This window comes from Acanthopagrus latus, chromosome 19 (assembly GCF_904848185.1).
Source record: "Acanthopagrus latus isolate v.2019 chromosome 19, fAcaLat1.1, whole genome shotgun sequence".
NCBI classification, from domain to species: Eukaryota; Metazoa; Chordata; class Actinopteri; order Spariformes; family Sparidae; genus Acanthopagrus; species Acanthopagrus latus.
Genome location: NC_051057.1, coordinates 22403366 through 22420765, shown reverse-complemented (window position 1 = coordinate 22420765; position 17400 = coordinate 22403366). Strand labels below are relative to the sequence as shown.

At 42.5% G+C, this 17400-nt stretch overlaps 1 protein-coding gene, 1 long non-coding RNA gene and 4 other non-coding genes across 16 annotated transcripts in view; 2 read left to right on the top strand and 4 right to left on the bottom strand.

The window, feature by feature from the left end:
* LOC119008567 (cadherin-20-like) overlaps positions 1-17400 on the bottom strand; it is a 29831-nt gene that overhangs the window by 3148 nt on the left and 9283 nt on the right. The window contains exons 4-11 of one of the 8 annotated variants that reach the window (XM_037079018.1): positions 17051-17170; positions 11912-12079; positions 10255-10442; positions 9152-9405; positions 5786-5922; positions 2917-3038; positions 2537-2654; positions 885-1136 (exon numbers count right to left, since the gene is read on the bottom strand). In XM_037079018.1, the coding sequence (XP_036934913.1) occupies positions 885-1136; positions 2537-2654; positions 2917-3038; positions 5786-5922; positions 9152-9405; positions 10255-10442; positions 11912-12079; positions 17051-17170 (1359 nt within the window). Of the gene's footprint in view, positions 1-884; positions 1137-2536; positions 2655-2916; positions 3039-5785; positions 5923-6327; positions 6388-9151; positions 9406-10254; positions 10443-11911; positions 12080-12391; positions 12922-13139; positions 13380-17050; positions 17171-17400 lie in introns of those variants that run through there. The other 7 variants (XM_037079024.1, XM_037079020.1, XM_037079022.1 and 4 more) reach the window with 7 other exon arrangements.
* Positions 1341-1412, top strand: trnae-uuc. Its single transcript has one exon. It is a non-coding gene; the product is annotated as a tRNA-Glu (tRNA).
* Positions 1692-1763, bottom strand: trnae-uuc. Its single transcript has one exon. It is a non-coding gene; the product is annotated as a tRNA-Glu (tRNA).
* On the bottom strand, positions 1949-2020 carry trnae-uuc. Its single transcript has one exon. It is a non-coding gene; the product is annotated as a tRNA-Glu (tRNA).
* trnae-uuc lies at positions 2389-2460 on the bottom strand. Its single transcript has one exon. It is a non-coding gene; the product is annotated as a tRNA-Glu (tRNA).
* Positions 13435-17400, top strand: part of LOC119008568 — a 93058-nt gene continuing 89092 nt past the window's right edge. The window contains exons 1-2 of one of the 4 annotated variants that reach the window (XR_005071456.1): positions 13435-13596; positions 17020-17195. This is a non-coding gene — a long non-coding RNA (uncharacterized LOC119008568). The remainder of the gene's footprint in view (positions 13597-17019; positions 17196-17400) is intronic. The other 3 variants (XR_005071455.1, XR_005071457.1, XR_005071454.1) reach the window with 3 other exon arrangements.

Here is a 17400-nt window from a genome sequence, read left to right as displayed (position 1 = left end):
ACCCGGGCTCAGCTGGTTGACTCACTCCGGTCCACCGAGAAGGCAGAACATAAATTCTGGTTAAACCGTCTCCGCTCGCTTTGGAGAGTGAGCTCATCGTTTTAAATAGACGCAATAATTCTGATTTCAAAGGAGGAGTTTTATATCCATTTTATCTAAAGGATAACTCACTTTTCTTTGTTTAATGTATCAAGTATTCAATTTAGATAAAGAGTGAATTTGTTCTTTGTGCTTTTTAGTGTTTAAATATTTGATAATATCAGATTACAAACTATTTTGGGGGACAAATAAAGTCTGACTATTGATCTCATGAAACACTTTTCAAACGGATAAAGAAAAAGCAAATGAAACTAATAAAAAACAAAATTATCAGATACTATAAACCCTTAAAATAACTGTGGATGGTTACTGAGGAATGGATTTGGGTTTGCAAGTTGCATTCGCTAACTAGCTTCCTATTGACAGTATTTACACTTTAGACAAAATGACCCAAGACACCATTAAACATCAGTAAATCCTCAACTTAAAGACTGTTTTCGATAGTGATATGCTAAATACAACGACAAGGTAGCTTCAAGAAAAAGCTGTCATAACAATAATAAATAGGATAATTAAACAGAAATAAGAGTGAAAGTACAACACATTTGTGTTTTTGTGCAATACTTGAATTCATTTCCACCGTATGTTCAGATTTCACTCATACTTCCTTGTAATAAATCTGCCATTCTTGGCATTTTAAGTCGAATATTGTGCTGCAGAGTTCGACAGTAACTCAGCAGTGACATGAAACTTCAGCTGACATTGTATCAGATTAACCATCATTCGATGACAACAGGCCTCTGGCTCCTCTCTGCTCGTCCTCACAGCGTCGGGTCATAACTCACCCAGCAGGACGAAGATGCAGGCCAGGATGGCGATGAGCGCTCCTCTGCTGAGGCTCGCGGGCAGGCTGTACGCCTCGGCGTTGCACGACATGACGTTTCCCTTCTGGTCGCAGCTGCACACGCGGATGGTCAGCGTGCTGGTGCTGGTCTGGACCGGCTGCTCGCCGTCAGAGATGAAGATGGGGAGGTAGAAGACGGTCTGGTCCTGCTGCGACCAGCCGCCGCGACGGGTCAGGATCCACGCTGTGTTGTCTGGAAGGAGACGACGAGGTCAGAGAGAGGATGAGACAGAGCAAGACGTCTGGAGTCTTCTGGGATCAGATCACTTGTTTTCTAACAGCTGACTATAAATAAATAACAATAACAAACAGTTTAAAACCTGCAAGACTGCGACACTGTGGGCTTATAAATGTGGGAGGGTGATCTAAGGTTCTCACTTACAGGTAGCAGAACAAGTCCCATATGGTCTAGCGGTTAGGATTCCTGGTTTTCACCCAGGCGGCCCGGGTTCAACTCCCGGTATGGGAACGAAGCCCCTTCTTTGACTGATTTACACATCAGAGATACACAAAACCAGAGAATTTGTGTAATTTCCAGCAATAACTTCTTAAATTATCTCGCCGACAACTACCTCAAAATCTCAATCCATTATTGTTCTGGTTTACCAAACAGTTTTGAAGCTCCATATGGTCGCCTGAGTTCAACTCCTGCTATTAGAACATGATATTTAGTCTAGAAAATAAAAATCACCCACCATGTGTCTGTACAAACAATAACAATGAAATTACCTTGACAAATAAAGGGCTGTTCCCATACCGGGAGTTGAACCCGGGCCGCCTGGGTGAAAACCAGGAATCCTAACCGCTAGACCATATGGGACATGCTAGCAACGTCTTAATGTGACCAACTGGCGGTGAGCTGTTGCTCTTGGGCAAATAACAAGACTAGCTTAAGTAATATAGTGGACACAAACACATCTCTGAAGTGTAACTCAGTTACCTACATGAAGTTATCAGCGCCTACATTATGGTGATCGAAGATGTTCAGTCAAAGAAGCAGTTTTGTTCCCATACCGGGAGTTGAACCCGGGCCGCCTGGGTGAAAACCAGGAATCCTAACCGCTAGACCATATGGGACATGTAGCCCAGTCGAAAACAAGATAATTTCCTTGTTATTGTTTGTACAGATAGTTGGGTGAATTTTGAGACTAAATATAGTGTTCTAATATTGGGAGTTGAACTCAGGCTGCTTGGTTGAGAACTAGGAATCCTAAACGTTGGAGCTTAAAATATATACTAGAAAAAATAAACTAGAACAATAAGGGCTTAAGTTTCTGCGGTAGCTGACGCTGTTGGCTAGATAACTTTAACAGTTAGCGGTGGAAAGGATAACAGAAACTGACAAATTTACTAGTTTCACGTATCTCTAATGTGTAAGTCAGTCGCCTACGTCAAAGTTGTTAGCGCCTACGTAACAGTGTTCAAAGTCAAAGAAGAGTGTTTTGTTCCCATACCGGGAGTTGAACCCGGGCCGCCTGGGTGAAAACCAGGAATCCTAACCGCTAGACCATATGGGAGACATGTGAAGAGGGTTGTTTCTGGTAGAAGTTGGGGCTGTTTTCCCAGAGTAACTTCCAGGGAGCTTCACTCTACCTTGGTTGTCTTTCAGGGTGAAGTTGGGGTTGTTGGCGGCCTCTGGAGCCAAGCTGTAGTAGAAGTGTTGTCCACCGAGGGGCTCGTCTGGATCCACCGCCGTCACCGTCTGGATCAGCTGGATTACATCGACACAGTTAGATCCCAGAGGACAGAAGGCACTGATTCACATCTCTAGTACGCAGTAGTGTGTGTTACATTTACAACAGATACGTCTCCTCATTCTTGTTCCATGAACATTTTGTTTTTTGACAAAATCCATTTATCCAAGTAGTGGAGTAAAATGTGATGTTTTTCCTCTGGAGTTTGGTGGGGAATAACTATAAATCAGCTCTAAACTGCTCCTCAAACTATTTAAGGGGCATTTGCTGTCTCCTTACCTGCCCTGCTTTGGCGGTTTCACACACATAAGCCTCCAGGTAGTGCGTCAGCGAGGGAGGATTATCGTTAACATCCAGGACCTTTACCGCCACCAACACGCTGGCGATCTGCGAGGGGTTATCTGCAAGGAGACACAACACACAAACCGGTCAGAAGCTGTTAGACACATCGATGGACTCAGATAAACGACTCTGCTGAGCTCCGTTCTCCATCTTCCCTCGTTTTACAGCGAGCCTGAAGCACATTAGAGCTCCTCCGCGTTTACAATTCTATTATTCTCCATTACCAATCAGCAATTTGCATATCTTAACCAGCTGTGTAATGGGCAATAGAACCCCAATTAGTGCGTAGTAACTACTTTCTCAGGTTTAATCACATGATCGATCAATCAGCAGCGTGACTTTGGTTTCTGGAGGTCGAGGCTCCACGTGGCCTCGTGGTACTTCCGAGTAAAGAAACGTGCTGACGTTGCTGAAATCAGCGGTGTGACGATCTATTGGAGGTAATTACGATGTGAATATTGATTGAGTTGCTTTAAACTAACGAGGGTTTTGTTCCAAATGATCTTCCACCAAGAGTTCAAGAGAAAACATTTTGACAGGCGCAGATGATGGAATGAACGACGGCTTCAGTTTCAGACTCTTGGTATCAACTTTATTCACAGGGCGGCCATTTTCCTCTGAAGCTCCAATGCTAAGCTAACGCTATTCTGCTGTGTTCAAGGTTGCATAAAGTTGTATAAACTCGAATCTTTGTCATCATTCCAGCACTTTTCAATAGATCAGCAATGAAACAGTGATTCATAGCGTAAATCTGGAGGGAAAACAACCAACGATAGCATTCAACCACTTACTAGCTAACGTTACGTTTTGCTTACATCCACATTTTCTCTCCAGTTTTTATATTGTGTAATTCATATCAAATGCTAATGGTAGCAAGGAAGTGGTTGAATGCTAACGTTAGCTAATGGGTTGCTGTTGTTTGTCAGGGAGCAGTGAAATCATAACAAATCCGAGGAGTGAATTAACTTTAAATAATAATCTGGTAAAAATCTATCTTTCAACTGATTTTAATATTTTCCTGGTTTACCTTCTCAAACTTTAATGAGTCTTTATGATGACTTATTAAATTATGACTTAATTGTTTGTCATTAAAATCACAACTTTTGTATTATATAATACACAAGATGCTTTTTTAAATATATTTTTCAGATTTTTTTTATGTATATAAAACATTTCTTTACTTTTTTATCTTCTATTCTTCATCTAAACATTTTTTAAATGCTCATTTTTTGCATGTTTTTTTTAAAAAAATATTTCATGTTTTATCAACCATCTGTAAAAACTGAATTGCATTTTTGATTAGTATGAAAGGTGCTGCATATAAATAAATACGATAATAAAATACAACTTCAGTTTCTTAAAGAATTAAAGCTGCTGGAAGAAACTTGTAGTTATCATTGATTTTGGCGCCCCCTGTGGATGAAAGTGACATGACAACACTTTTTGTATTTATATATTCCTGACTAGAATGAATTATCAGCTACTTAGTCAACAATTGAAATGAGTAATGATGTCATGCTAGCTGGAATCAAGCTATGGTTTCATTGACAATAAACAAAAACAGGCTGTTTTGCAGCGAGCTATCGAAGCTAACGGATGGTTGTTTGTAGCACCGGTGCCTTTAGGACCATTAACTTAATGTTTTAATCACTTTTAAATGAAAAACAGCTTGTAAGAACGTCTTTCATCTGGAACTCTGTGTATCATTGCAGGGATTTTGAAAACAAGTTGTGCAGAGTTATATAACGCAGATCAGGAGATGCCCCGTGGATCTGCACACAGCTGGTGGCCCTGAAAGTCACCTTCATCACCCTCCTCCTCCTCCTCCCTCTGCTCTGTTTGCCTGTTTGTCCCTTTTGTTTGGTCGACACACCTAAAAGGAGATGCTAATTGAATTAATGACTAATTAAATAAAAAAATTTTTTCGCCCTGGTGGTTAATTAATAAGATGTGACGGAGACGAAGAGGGCGAGCGAGGGCACAGGTAGGACGGGGGTGGAGAGAGAGAGAGAGGGAGGAAAGTCACCTGGAACTAAACGAAGCTGATGGATTTAACTTTTTATACGACTGATTGATCGTCTGTGTCATTATTTATTGATTAATTACACTTTGCGCTGCCGTCATGTGAAGTTCTGTGACTGTTTTTAGTTTTTTAGTTTCACTGTTGGAGGAAGTTTTGAGAACAAAATAACAAAAAATGTTAATTTAAAATTTATAAATGTAAATTTAACTTTATAACTAACATTATCAATAATTATACAAACCTGTTGTGAATATAAATGTAACATTTCTAAATCATGGGTGTTAACTAAAAAAATACATTTTACATCATATTTTCGTTATATTATGAGAATTAAATCTTAAAAACGTACAACAAAGAACTTTTAACTGGTTATGAAACATTTTTTTCTAATTTATCTAAATGTTTTATATAATTTTACACATCTGCCCTTCATGTTTAACAAAATAGATTTTTAAAACATTAAATAAAGGAATAAATAAAAGCAAATGTACAGGGGAATTAATACAAAGGTAAATAAATACGAGCGCAAATTAAAACAGAAATATCTCTTTATGTCACATTTTATATATTAATGACGATGTTTATATTGGTGGCATATTTATTTACGTGTGTGGAATTTTGGCCTACTTAGGCCTCCGTAGTTTAAAACCTTTCTTACCTAAAACGCGTGTAAAATAAGGACCCTTATTTCTGTTTGTGTACGAGAATCAGAAAAATCAAGGTCTTCGGACTGATTAAGGGACAGAAACGTATTGATAAGATGAGAATCGGTGTGAGACGTACTCATCTCCATGGCGAGGACGGTGATGTTGTGCCAGCCGATCTCCTCTCGGTCCAGCGAACGCACCGTCATCAGCGACCCGGACGTGATTTCGATGTAGAAGAACTTGTCCGGGTCACTGGACCGCTCGATGGAATACCTGGTGACACACACAAAAAAGAAAACGACACGTGTGAAACGTCGAATTAAAAAAAAACAAAAAAAAAAACTGTCATGTTTTTGGATGGGAGTGTTTAAAATCTACAATCCAGCGTGTGTGTGTGTGCATCTGTGCGATAAGCCGTCAGCTGTCTGAAGGCGAAATAATAATAATAAAGAGGAAGAAGCTGCAGATGATGTTCGTCTGAGTGTCTTTTGCCAAACTGGCGCCGGGAACACGCCGCCGCCGCCGGCCAACCTTCCAGAACCGTCTCCGGAGAGCGACACGCTGATAGAGACGAGGAGGATGTGGAGCAGAAACCTGTTTATGTAACCGTGAGGTCACAAGATGAAGCCGCCGCTCTCACCTGGAGGAGCTGAAGGTGTGAATGTGTCAGGAAGTCACCTCGACCGATCGGAGACTCATCAGACAGATCTGTCGTTTCAAGATGATCCGAGACTTATCACTGTAGTCCTCCTCCTTCTTCTTCCTCCTGTTGTTATTGTTCTTCTTCTTCTTGTTTTTCTTCTCGTCCTTCTTGTTCTTGTTCTTGCAATTAATTCATCTTTGCTGATACAAAACAGGAAGCCGATTTTAGAAAACTGGCTCCAGTGTGACAGGGATCCTTCAGGCGCCCAGAGGCAAAAATGTGAAGATGTTTCATATTTTAATTAGAAATATCATCTTTTATGAAGCTAAATTAAATTTTATCTCAGGAGGGACAAACAATTCATAACTTACAAACTTACTTCTACAACTTATTTTGGTTTCTCCTTGTTTTTTTGGTGTATTCAGCACTAAAATCAATAGATCATCAATTAGATGAGTAGAAGATGACTGATTCTTCATTTTCAGGTGAACTGTTCCTTTAAGCATTCGTCTCTACGGCCTCAAAGAGACTTAAAGACGTCAACAAATGTCATTAAACGCATCATGAAACTCTAAAATTCACCTTTCAAACCCAATAATCTGGATTTTTTTGGGGAGTTAGACTCTGAAGGACTCATCAATTTATAAAGCTGTTTTAATAAAGTACTGGTACTGATACATCCGAGTCACTGACACAGCTGTGTGTGTGTGTGTGTGTGTGTGTTCATGTCTGCGGGCTTGTTTGCAGTGTGTGTTTGGGTCGTGACTGGCACATCGACGCCTGGCGAGGATCTCCCTGAAGGATCTCTATTAATATCACTCCTCCACAGTTAGAGGAGGGGCTGCAGAGTGTGTGTGTGTGTGTGTGTGTGTGTGTGTGTGTGTGTGTGTGTGAGATAGCAGGTGAAACAGTGTGTGTGTGTTGAGATGTATCTGCCAGTCATGCTGCTGTCTGTGTGTGTGTGGAGGACAGGAAGCTGTACGACTGAAGGTCATCTGCAGCTTGTTATCCGTCCTCTCGTGTTGTTGCTGCTGCAGTTTTTTTGTTGAGGCCTCGGCTCTTCGCCGTCAACACTCAGCTGATCCCTGATCAGCTTTCCTGCTAACCGATTCCCTGCCAATGATCCAACGATCCAAGCGGCGGCTCTGAGGATTCGGACGGGAGCTTTGACCTGCTTCAGAGGCATCGACGCTTTGATTCGCACTCGAAACGAAGAGCTGTCGGTTAATTATCGTCGTCTAATCGAACCAGAAGCTCGACTCTTCTTTGGTTCTGTTCTAACCCGAACCGTGCACCATCTTTTCACTTTGTTTGTCTGTGCTAGCTAAATAAAAGTTACTACGCGACCACCACCAGCTGTTAAATAAATGCCGATTGGCTGATCAAGAACCAGAAGAAGAAGAAGCCAGCTGGAGTCACTTCCTCACACACCTTACATTAAAAAACTTCTCATTCTGAAGTGAATACTGACTTTGTGGCTGGATTAGTTCCCTGTAACCTCGCTTTAACTCAGCTTTTCATTCTGCCAGCAAGCTCGATTCTTCCCAGAACAATGGAGGTCGAACAGGTATTGTCTACCCTGGTCACTATCCTCAGGTAAAGGTGGAATGACCGGAGTAACGAGTTCTCGCTCTGGTGTTGCCTCAAAATCTCTCGCCATCGACGAGCAAGTTCCTGAACAAACCTCGCCGTGTATTCTTGACTTTAAAGTTCAATAAACATGTTTTCCCTTCCTCCTCCTACTGATCTTAAATAAATATTATATATTTGTCATCATTAACATCTTGTATCTTCTTCTTCTCTGCAGCGTATCTCGGTGCTTTAGCGCCACCTGTTGTCCTCAATGAAGACGCACTAATAGAAAAAATCATCCTGCAGCTTGTGAATGAAACACGCAGCATCCACTGAATGTGAAGTACTTTTTGGCTGAAAATACCCACAATGCACTGCTTTCCCCCACACACACTCGAAGCAGACAGTGTGTCATCTACCTTTAAGTCCTAATGGAGGTTGTAAAGCGGACAGCTGGGACGGGACGCAGCCTGTGAAACACTCGTTTACTGCCGCAGTCGTTGATTCCTCCTCATGATTAATAGGCTCATTAACAGCTTTATGTCTAATTAGTTTATGAGAGGTTTCGGTCCGGACACATCACATCTGCTCCGTCCGAGACACAAAACCACATCTGATCACTGAACGGTGTTGTTCGTGTTAGTGTTTGTCCTCCTCGTCTTCGTCTGTATCAGCTGCACTACAAACGCACCTGCTGTTAAATACAACCTGCAGTTGAAGCCTCATGTGAGGAGACGTGTTGAGCAGCTGCCACCTGCTGGTGATCAGGTGATATTACACCTGCAGAGCCAGGAAACACACGTTTGAACCCCACTGTGTCCGACAACTTGTTATAAACTGTCATTTGTATTTTCAATCAAAGAATATGTCAAATTTTTTAGAATTTCACTCCATATTTATTTTGTCTGTCATTTTGTTTTTATGTTCAGATAACTGACGGCTGCAGCAGCTCTTGAACGCAACAACACATCATTATGTTCCATGTTGCATAACATTTGGGTTGAGATATGGAGCATGTTGAGACGCTTAAAACACAGTGTAAAGTTCTGACCCCATGCTGTTAGCTGTCAATGGTAACGCTCCGTTCAAGTTCTCCTTTAAGGAGGATCTTTTCTCATCTGAGAGACAAACTCCTTCTCTGACCTCCCACTTGGTCCGGGCCAAACAACTTTTCTACAGGAAACCCTGCAACTTATTTTTGGAGGACTCATCTTGATGCCTAGAGGCTCAAACTGAAGTGAAGTTAAAAAAACACACACAAGGTCGGCACCGTGTCGTCCTCCTCACCTCACAGTGTTGTTGGCAGCGTCAGGATCCCTCGCCGACACCGTCTTCAGCATCGTCCCGATCTCGGCGTCCTCTGGCAGCTCGATGTAGTACACCGGCGAGTCGAACACCGGGGGCTCGTCCACGTCCTCCACGCTCACGTGCACGATGGTGACGTCCTTGAAGGGCCCGCGGTAACGCAAGGACGGGTCCACGTTGATGTTGGCGCCCTCCACCTTCAGAGTGTAACTGGGCTTCTTCTCAAAGTCCAGCGGCTGTATGGTGAAAATAAAGCTTTTTATGGTTGCTGAACTTTTGCTGCAGTTTTCAGTAATTAAGTAATTCTCTTTGGTGTCAGAGGTCTCATTTTTAATTACTTCAAGACAAACTTGACTGTGTGCCAGTTTATATTAAAGAGAGAAACTTCTTGCAGAACTACGTACACACAAGAGGTTGATATCATGTCTCTGCTTTCAGGCAGTATTAGAGGGAATCATTCAATTTTTCTCACTTAATTGGTGGAGTTACCCTTTAAAGTATTGATTTCAGTGCTGAATTTACCATAAAACACTAAGAATCAATATTGTGTTGTAGGCAGCACTTTAAATATTATGTAATGTTTATCCCTCTGAAGGAGAAAATTAAATAACCAGATTTTTAAAGGGAGTTTTGTTACTTTCTCCATGTACAACGAAGGAGCTTCTCAGGGTTTTGTAGGTTACAAACAAAAATATTGTGTAAAAATTAGCTTCTTCTTCTGTTTGGAAATGTATCATTAATCATTAGTTATATTAGCTAAAGGAACAGTTCACCCAGAAATCCAAAAATCTCCAAAAATCCAAATCTCAATATGCCCAAAAATAACAAAACTCACTTTAAAAACCTTGCAATTTATTTTCCCCCAAGGGGGACGAACATGAGATAACTTATAAAGAGCTTTGTGCAAACTTTTCTTGATTCTTAGTGGTTTTCTGTAAATTCAGCATTAAAATCAACACTTTTTAAAGTTTGATTACAATAAAAATTCAGCAATTAGGTGAGCAGATAATGACTGAATTTTCATTTTTTGGTGAACTGTTCCTGAAAGACAAAAACAGTTTGTCTTTATCAGGATGCCTTCGTACCTTTTTAACTGTGATGATGCCAAAAAGGTTGGTGGGGTCGGTGCTGATGTCGAACGTGTCCCTTCCGTCTCCATCGATGATGCTGTACCTCATCTCGGCGTTGACCCCGATGTCCCTGTCCTTGGCCCAGATCCGACCCACCACCGACCCCACGGGCGCCGACTCTGGGACGCTCATCTGATACAGCCCTGAGAAAAAAACATTAACAGAGTCGTCATCATCCTGTCACACCTCCTCCATCTGTTTCACCCTCATTTGTCCTCTAGATGGAGCCAAACCTCTTCCCTCCATCCTCTCAGAATCACATCTCAGACAGCTTAAAATAAATGGCTCCATAAACGCCTCACAATTGGGTTATATACTGTCTCGCGGGCCGGCTTCAATTTCATCTACCGTTTAACCTCAAAGAAGAGGTGACAGCTGCCCAATTTGTGCGACTCCCTGTGGACCGAAGTGAAATGCCTGCACATTGTGCTTGACAGAGGGGAATCCCTGAAGCTCTTCACAACCGATCAAAGTTATATCGAAGTGATGGCGCTAATTGGTGGGGGACTGGTGCTGGAGGAGGAAGTGGGCTGCGGCAGCGGCGGAGATGGGTGTTTTTCCTTTGTCTTGAGAGCGAAGCCACCCGTCGATCGTGGACAGCTAGACAACCCCTGACCTCGGGAGGACGGTAATGAGAGGAGCAGGAATGGGGATAATCAAAGAGACAGCGTGGGGCGACTGGTGGCCGAGGGAGGGGAGGAGGCGGGAGGCCAGGGGGCAAATGACCGGGAGACTGGTGGCCTGCAGTGGACAAAGGGGAGAGGAGGGCAGAGAGGCTAACAGCTACATGCTCCAGAGAAAATGAGGTGGAGATGAAGAGCCACTCGTGCTCGACCGTAAACTCTCGTGGTGTCACTGTGAATCACGGCGTCGCTGCAGGTCCATGTTTTTACAGCTCGCATGAAACACACGACCACAAGTCGAGACCACGAGTCAGGGATTGAGCCTGGAACCAAACAGGGAGTTGTTTTTCAAAACACAAGTGAACTTCAGGGTCGTTTCAGGGCTTCGACTTGATGTTTGTGGTATATTTCAGCTGCGAATGTCTGGTGGAGGAGAGGGTTTACTGTACGCTCATTATAAATCTAAAGGAATACTTCTGATGTTTTTTTGGGGGGATCAAAAGCAACTGTGACTCGTTCACAAAATGCGTGACATCAGTGTGTGATGTGTTCCACAGAACCACACATGATTTTTTCCCCACTAAGATCCATCCATCGTTCACCAAGACAAGTTAACAGGAATGCTGAGAAACGTTCTCACAATCTTAAAAAATAAAAAACATTCCAGGATCCATCCCTTTAATCAGATCTGCGCCAAAAGTTAATGAGGTCTATTCTGGACCGAGACGCATCCTCCAGCCAAGTTTAGTGGAAAACTTTGTAGCAGTTCTTGTGTAATCCTGCTGACAAACCAACCAACCAACCAACAAATTAGATCTGCAAGTATTTTCATAATCAATCAGTCCGTTACGAATATAAAACTGTCCTTTTCTCCGTCCAGTCAGCAGAATTAAATGTTTACAGGTGGTGTTTCTGAAACTAAAGATGTGCTGACATTTGTACAAACTGTTGTACAGATTAAAAAGTGGTGAGGAGGGAACGTGTCTTACTCTGGTCGAACATGGGCGGGTTGTCATTGATGTCGCTGAGCGTGATGTTGATCGTGGTGGTACCAGCGAGCCCCCCGAGCTGGCCGCCCATGTCCTTGGCCTGGATGACCACCGAGTAGTTCTCTCTGGTTTCCCGGTCCATATCGGCAAGGGACACCCGGACCACGCCTGAGGAGAGAGAAGGAGGGCACAGGAGGTGAATCAAAGTTCAGAGGACTGGTGACACGGATTAGGGTCATGTGTCCGAGCGATGGCGTCCTGGAATGTCGATGCCCCCCGATGGAAGATGCGTGCATGAGTGATTTTTAATCAAAGTTGTCATCTGGAGGTTTAAGCACAGCTTCATTATCGAGCTGCAGGAGAGAAAAACATCTCAACCTACTAGAGAGTGTGTGGGATCTGTAGTTATTCACCCACAACATGTAACAAATGGAGACTTTAAATCACAATTTACTCGTGAGCAAGGGTCAAAACCCTGACCATGTGGAACACGCTGGATTTCCTCCGGTCCCGAAAAACGATGATTAATCATATCAGATGTAAAAGATGCCAAGATCTTTACGGACACATCGATCAATCTTTAATTGTAGAGCGCCAATTCACATCCAAATTGAGCAGGTCTAAACCAGACTCCAGGATTCATTTATTTTAAGAGACCCAATGTTTCCCCCATGAGCGAGCAAAAACTGCCTTTCAACAGGAAGTAGTGTAGAACTGTACTCATTGTTCGACAGACCATCCGCGTCGAACCGGTTGGTCGTATCAGTGAATGTTAGCACAACGGCGTCTATCCACGTAGTATAACAGCTAGCTAACGTTACGTCACAGGGAGTTAGCCTAATGTCAGATCGTGTTGGCCAGAAAAGATGATGGTTTCTTCTGTTGGTGTTGAGACCGGAGCAACTTGGCCTCACTTGGCGTTGTTTTTGCCGTGAGTGTAAACCCTGACACCAAGAATATCAGGGATGACCTCCACTAGTCGACTATTCGATTGGCAGAGGTCTGATTCGACTAAGAACCTCCTTATGGAATGGTAGGATAATGTTATATAACCAAGACCGTACCATTCTGACGATACAGGGGTGCCCATGGCTGCTGAGTATAAATTGTTACACAGAATGTCTTTCTTTCGTTATATAAAAGCCTATTTTGATATAAAATCTGTCTACTTTATGTTAATAAAGAGTTCAAAAATGATGTGTGCGTTTAAACGGTAGTCTTAGCTTACTACGTATTGATGAATCACCCACTGCAGTTGCACAATCCAAATGAGCGGAATGACCGTTAGCATTTACGGATTATTTATTCGATGATTTATTGGCTCACAATGGCTACTAAGGTTCTGTCCACACGGGCGGAAACGATCTTTTTTTCTCCGTCTTCCTCGTCATCGTTTTAAAGAATATTTGCGTCCACACGGATCCACTGAAAATGACCGAACACGCTGTAGTTCATATTCCAGGCCTATAGGTGGCGCTTGACATTCACCAAAAAAAAAAAGAAAACGAAGAAGAAGACACGGAGCATGCGCATTAAGCTTGCGCGCCTTAAACAAACAGTAGACGGAGAAACCGAACACAACAAGAAGACGACGAAAATGGCGAGTGTAAGGAAACCAGAATCTTTCGTGTGGACCGATAATGAGGCCGAACTGCTGCTGCGACTCACACTCAACTACAAGGCAAGTAAGTTACAAGAAAGGCTCAATATCTTCTGCAGCACGAACACGAACTTGTAGTCCGCCATTGTTGTTGTTGTTGTTGTTGTTGTTGTTGTTGTTGTTGTTATGATACATCGCGGGGTTCACAGGTCGAGGGGAGGGGCGATGGCGTCGTCGTTTTGGAGGAAAGTATGCGGATTGACCGTCCACATGAAAACTGGAGGGCTGCGTTTTCATATTTCTCCACTGTGAGACCCGGTTTCCAAAAAAAAAGTGCGTTTTCAGGATCCGTGTGGACGGTCGGCCAAAACGATGCATTACGTGTGCGTTTTAGCAAAAGACTGTTTTAGGTCTAGCTACTACCTTAAAAAAAAAAAAAAAATCAATGCATAACTATGTCATTTTGAATATCCAAAAAATACATTGTGACTAGTAAAAATGTCATTACGGATATCCACAATCTGTATTATGACAAGTTAAAATGCAATTGTGGACACCTGTATAAACACTGTGGATATCCATAATGACATTTTTACTAGTCACAATGTATTATTGGATATTCAAAATTACATTCTGGATACCTGGAATAGTTTTTCATTTTGGATATCTGAAATGAAAATTATGACTAGTAACTAGGGAGTTTTACCTAGTAAGAATTCAATTGCAGATATCCAGAATGGTCACTCTAGATATCCAGAATGTAATTGTGGATATCTGAAATTGAAAGCCCAATACACACGAATGGCAAAAGTGACGTCATTTGTCCCAGGAAGAATGTCATTGTGGATATCTGAAATGTTCTTTTTGACTAGGAAGAACTGAATTACAGATATCTGCAATACATATCCAGTCTAGCTATTAAATGTTAAAATCATGGTATCATGGTTAAGTATGAGATGGACATCCTCACAAGTTTTGTAGTGTATGAAGGAAAGTGGTTGCATTCTGTTTTTATTTTGTTTTCATGCCATTTCTTCGAACCGACGTATGTAATTGATTTATCTCGGCTTTACGTGTGCACAGTGAAGACGGGAGATAAGGTGTGAGCATGACAGGAAGCGTGACGAGATGAAAGTTACCTCTCCGCATCCAAAACGAAAGTAAATCTAAACTCTTGACTAACAATTAAGGGCAGCAGCTTCCAGAGGACTACATACGTACGCCTCGATTGTTAGTGTGCCTGCGAGCTGGTAAAACATTCAAGGATGTCTGCTCTCAGCTCGCTCTGGCTTTTATATCTGGATGCCATCTGCACGCTATTATCGGCCGAGCTTTACTGTCAGTGACTTCACACGTGGACATTTTCACCCGGTGCAGCAGAATCCAAACAAGGTCAAGTGTTGTTTCATGCTGAAGAGTAAGGGAAAAACAAGCAGCGAATGTACCGACCCTGAGAGGATTTTGAGCTATATGTGCTAAAGTTTTTTTTTTACACTGTGTTCCCCGCCAATAAAAGCCTCGACGCTGAGCTCATAGCGGCGTCAGAGAGCTGATTGATAGCTGTAGAGCCTCTTGTGTTTGGGTGATGGATGGACCTACAGCGGCAGCGGTCTGAGTGGCTGCTGATGGGCAGCGCAGCCTGAGAGGTTTGGCAACAGATTCCTGTGCTGACAAACAAGGAAATGAGGCAGCTGTGGTAAACAATGGCCACCGAGTCTCTGCTTTTTAGGAGACTAATGGATTTTTGGACGAGGGAGCTGGAGTTGTGAATGATGTTACCATGTGCTGCTGCTCGAGGGGTTTTAGCTCCATATTTCAAGGTTTCATACCACTATATTTTCTACTGCTTCCATCTGGATTTATAAACAGTTTGATTTATTACACTATATGGCCAAAAGTATGTGGACACCTGTAAAACAAAAACCAAAACAACCTAAACACCCAGTTTTTAAACATCAAATTTGATAATTATGAACATTAATCTGTTGCTGGAACAGCCTCCTCAGCCTTTACACCAGATGTTTTGAATCTGGCTGCAGGGATTTGCATGATTTCCTCTCATCCAGCCCACATGAACATCCTCCAGGGGCCAAAACCAGGAAAAACAGTTTCAAACCAAAAGTACACAAAGGTTCTCAACATATCAACATGTGGTCAGGCTAACTGATTTTAAAAGAAAGTTCAGAATGATCTTAAAAGTTTCTCACTCTCTTGCTTAAGAGAGGATTTAAACCACATTCATGTTCATGTTCCAGCTATGGAGCCAGAGTTAGGCGGCAATTAGCTTAGCTTAGCATAAAGACTGAATGTTGGGGGGGAACATTTAAATTAATGGGAAGCAAGCCATAACTTTTAATGGTCATCATGACATAAAAAACAATTTAACTGATGGGAATTCAACTGTGAGCTTTTGTCAATACAACAGTGTGATTGGTTGATGTGTTTCCGGGCTCTGCTATAAGAAAGCCTGTGATTGGCTCTCCAGGGATTGGGGAGGGATGTGTGTCATTCAACTGCCATCTCTGGCATTCCTATTCTTTCTATTCAAACAACTTCAATGGGTTTGATTGTCTCCTCTCCTAAAACATCCCCAGTTTTAGCAAGCTATCTCTTTCTGAGCAGCTTCATGCTAAGCTAAGCTAATCGCCTCCTTGTTCCAGCTCAGGACACGAGCAGAGTAATATATCAGTCTTCTCGTCTTTTTCTCGCCTAAAAACCAAATAAGATTAAAAATGCACATCACAAAAGCATCACTTGCTAAAATCTATAAAACTACAACATTTGGGTTACTGGTGATTATTTCCTTTCCCATTGCCAGTAGGAAAATATTATCCACCTGTTTTTGTAAAATCTAACTGGATGATGTTCAGGATTGATGGAAAAGTAACCGGTGTTATTGTCCAGACGTCACAGCGTCGTGCAAAAAAGATCTTGGCAGGAGTTGGTGGGTTTCTTTGTCTGGTGTAAAAGGAGTTTAGCACATCCAAACTCATTGTCGTGGTTCAGGGGTTGTAATCACTTCACTTCGAGGGGCTTCCTCTTTAATTCTGTCCTCATTTTCAACAGAGAAGTCACACTTTGGAGCTTCGCACATCTTTGTAGTCGAGTCCAAGGAGTTTGAGACACTGGGAGTTGTAACAAAAGAGAAGTGTTTGGCAGTCTCGTAGCAACAACAGGCACCATGCTGAGCTTCCCACATTCAGAGCTGGCTGCTATACACAGGAGGCTTAAAAAGTGTGGACTGCCGAAATCAGCCCGCGGTGCAATTAGAGCGCGGTACAGTGTTAGAAACGAAGGTAGGGGAATTAACAGGAGCCGTCAGCTGGGTGTTAGTAAATCCTGTCCGTTAGTGGAAGTTTGTCGACTTTATCAGGTCATCTGACATCATTCATACTTATGAAACATTCACATGAAGCTCATACATTAGTTAAAGTGGCTGGTGGGTTTTTTGAAATCCATCAGACTCTACATGTAATGGATAAAAAAAGGCTGGTTTCCTTGGTTACAGATTGATCGTGTTATAAGAGGGGGTTCTGTACCGGTCTTGGCGTCCACGGAGAAGTAAGGCTGGCCCTCCAGGATGCTGTACACCACACGAGCGCTGTTGCCATACGTCGGGTCGTCGGCATCTGTGGCGGTCAGCTGGATCACAGATGTTCCTGCATAAACATGGAGGGGAAAAAGGTGAGGAGGAGTGGATGAAATGCAAAAAAGTGTTGAGGCGCCAGAAAGATCAGCTACAGCGGTATCATTACAGAAATCAAATGAATCAGTTTTGAGTTGAAGCTGCTCCGTCTGCGGCTGGCTGCAGGAATTAACTACGCTTATTTACTTCAAAGTCACCACGAAAGTAGGTTTATGAATACTGAATGAAGCAGATGGAGACGAG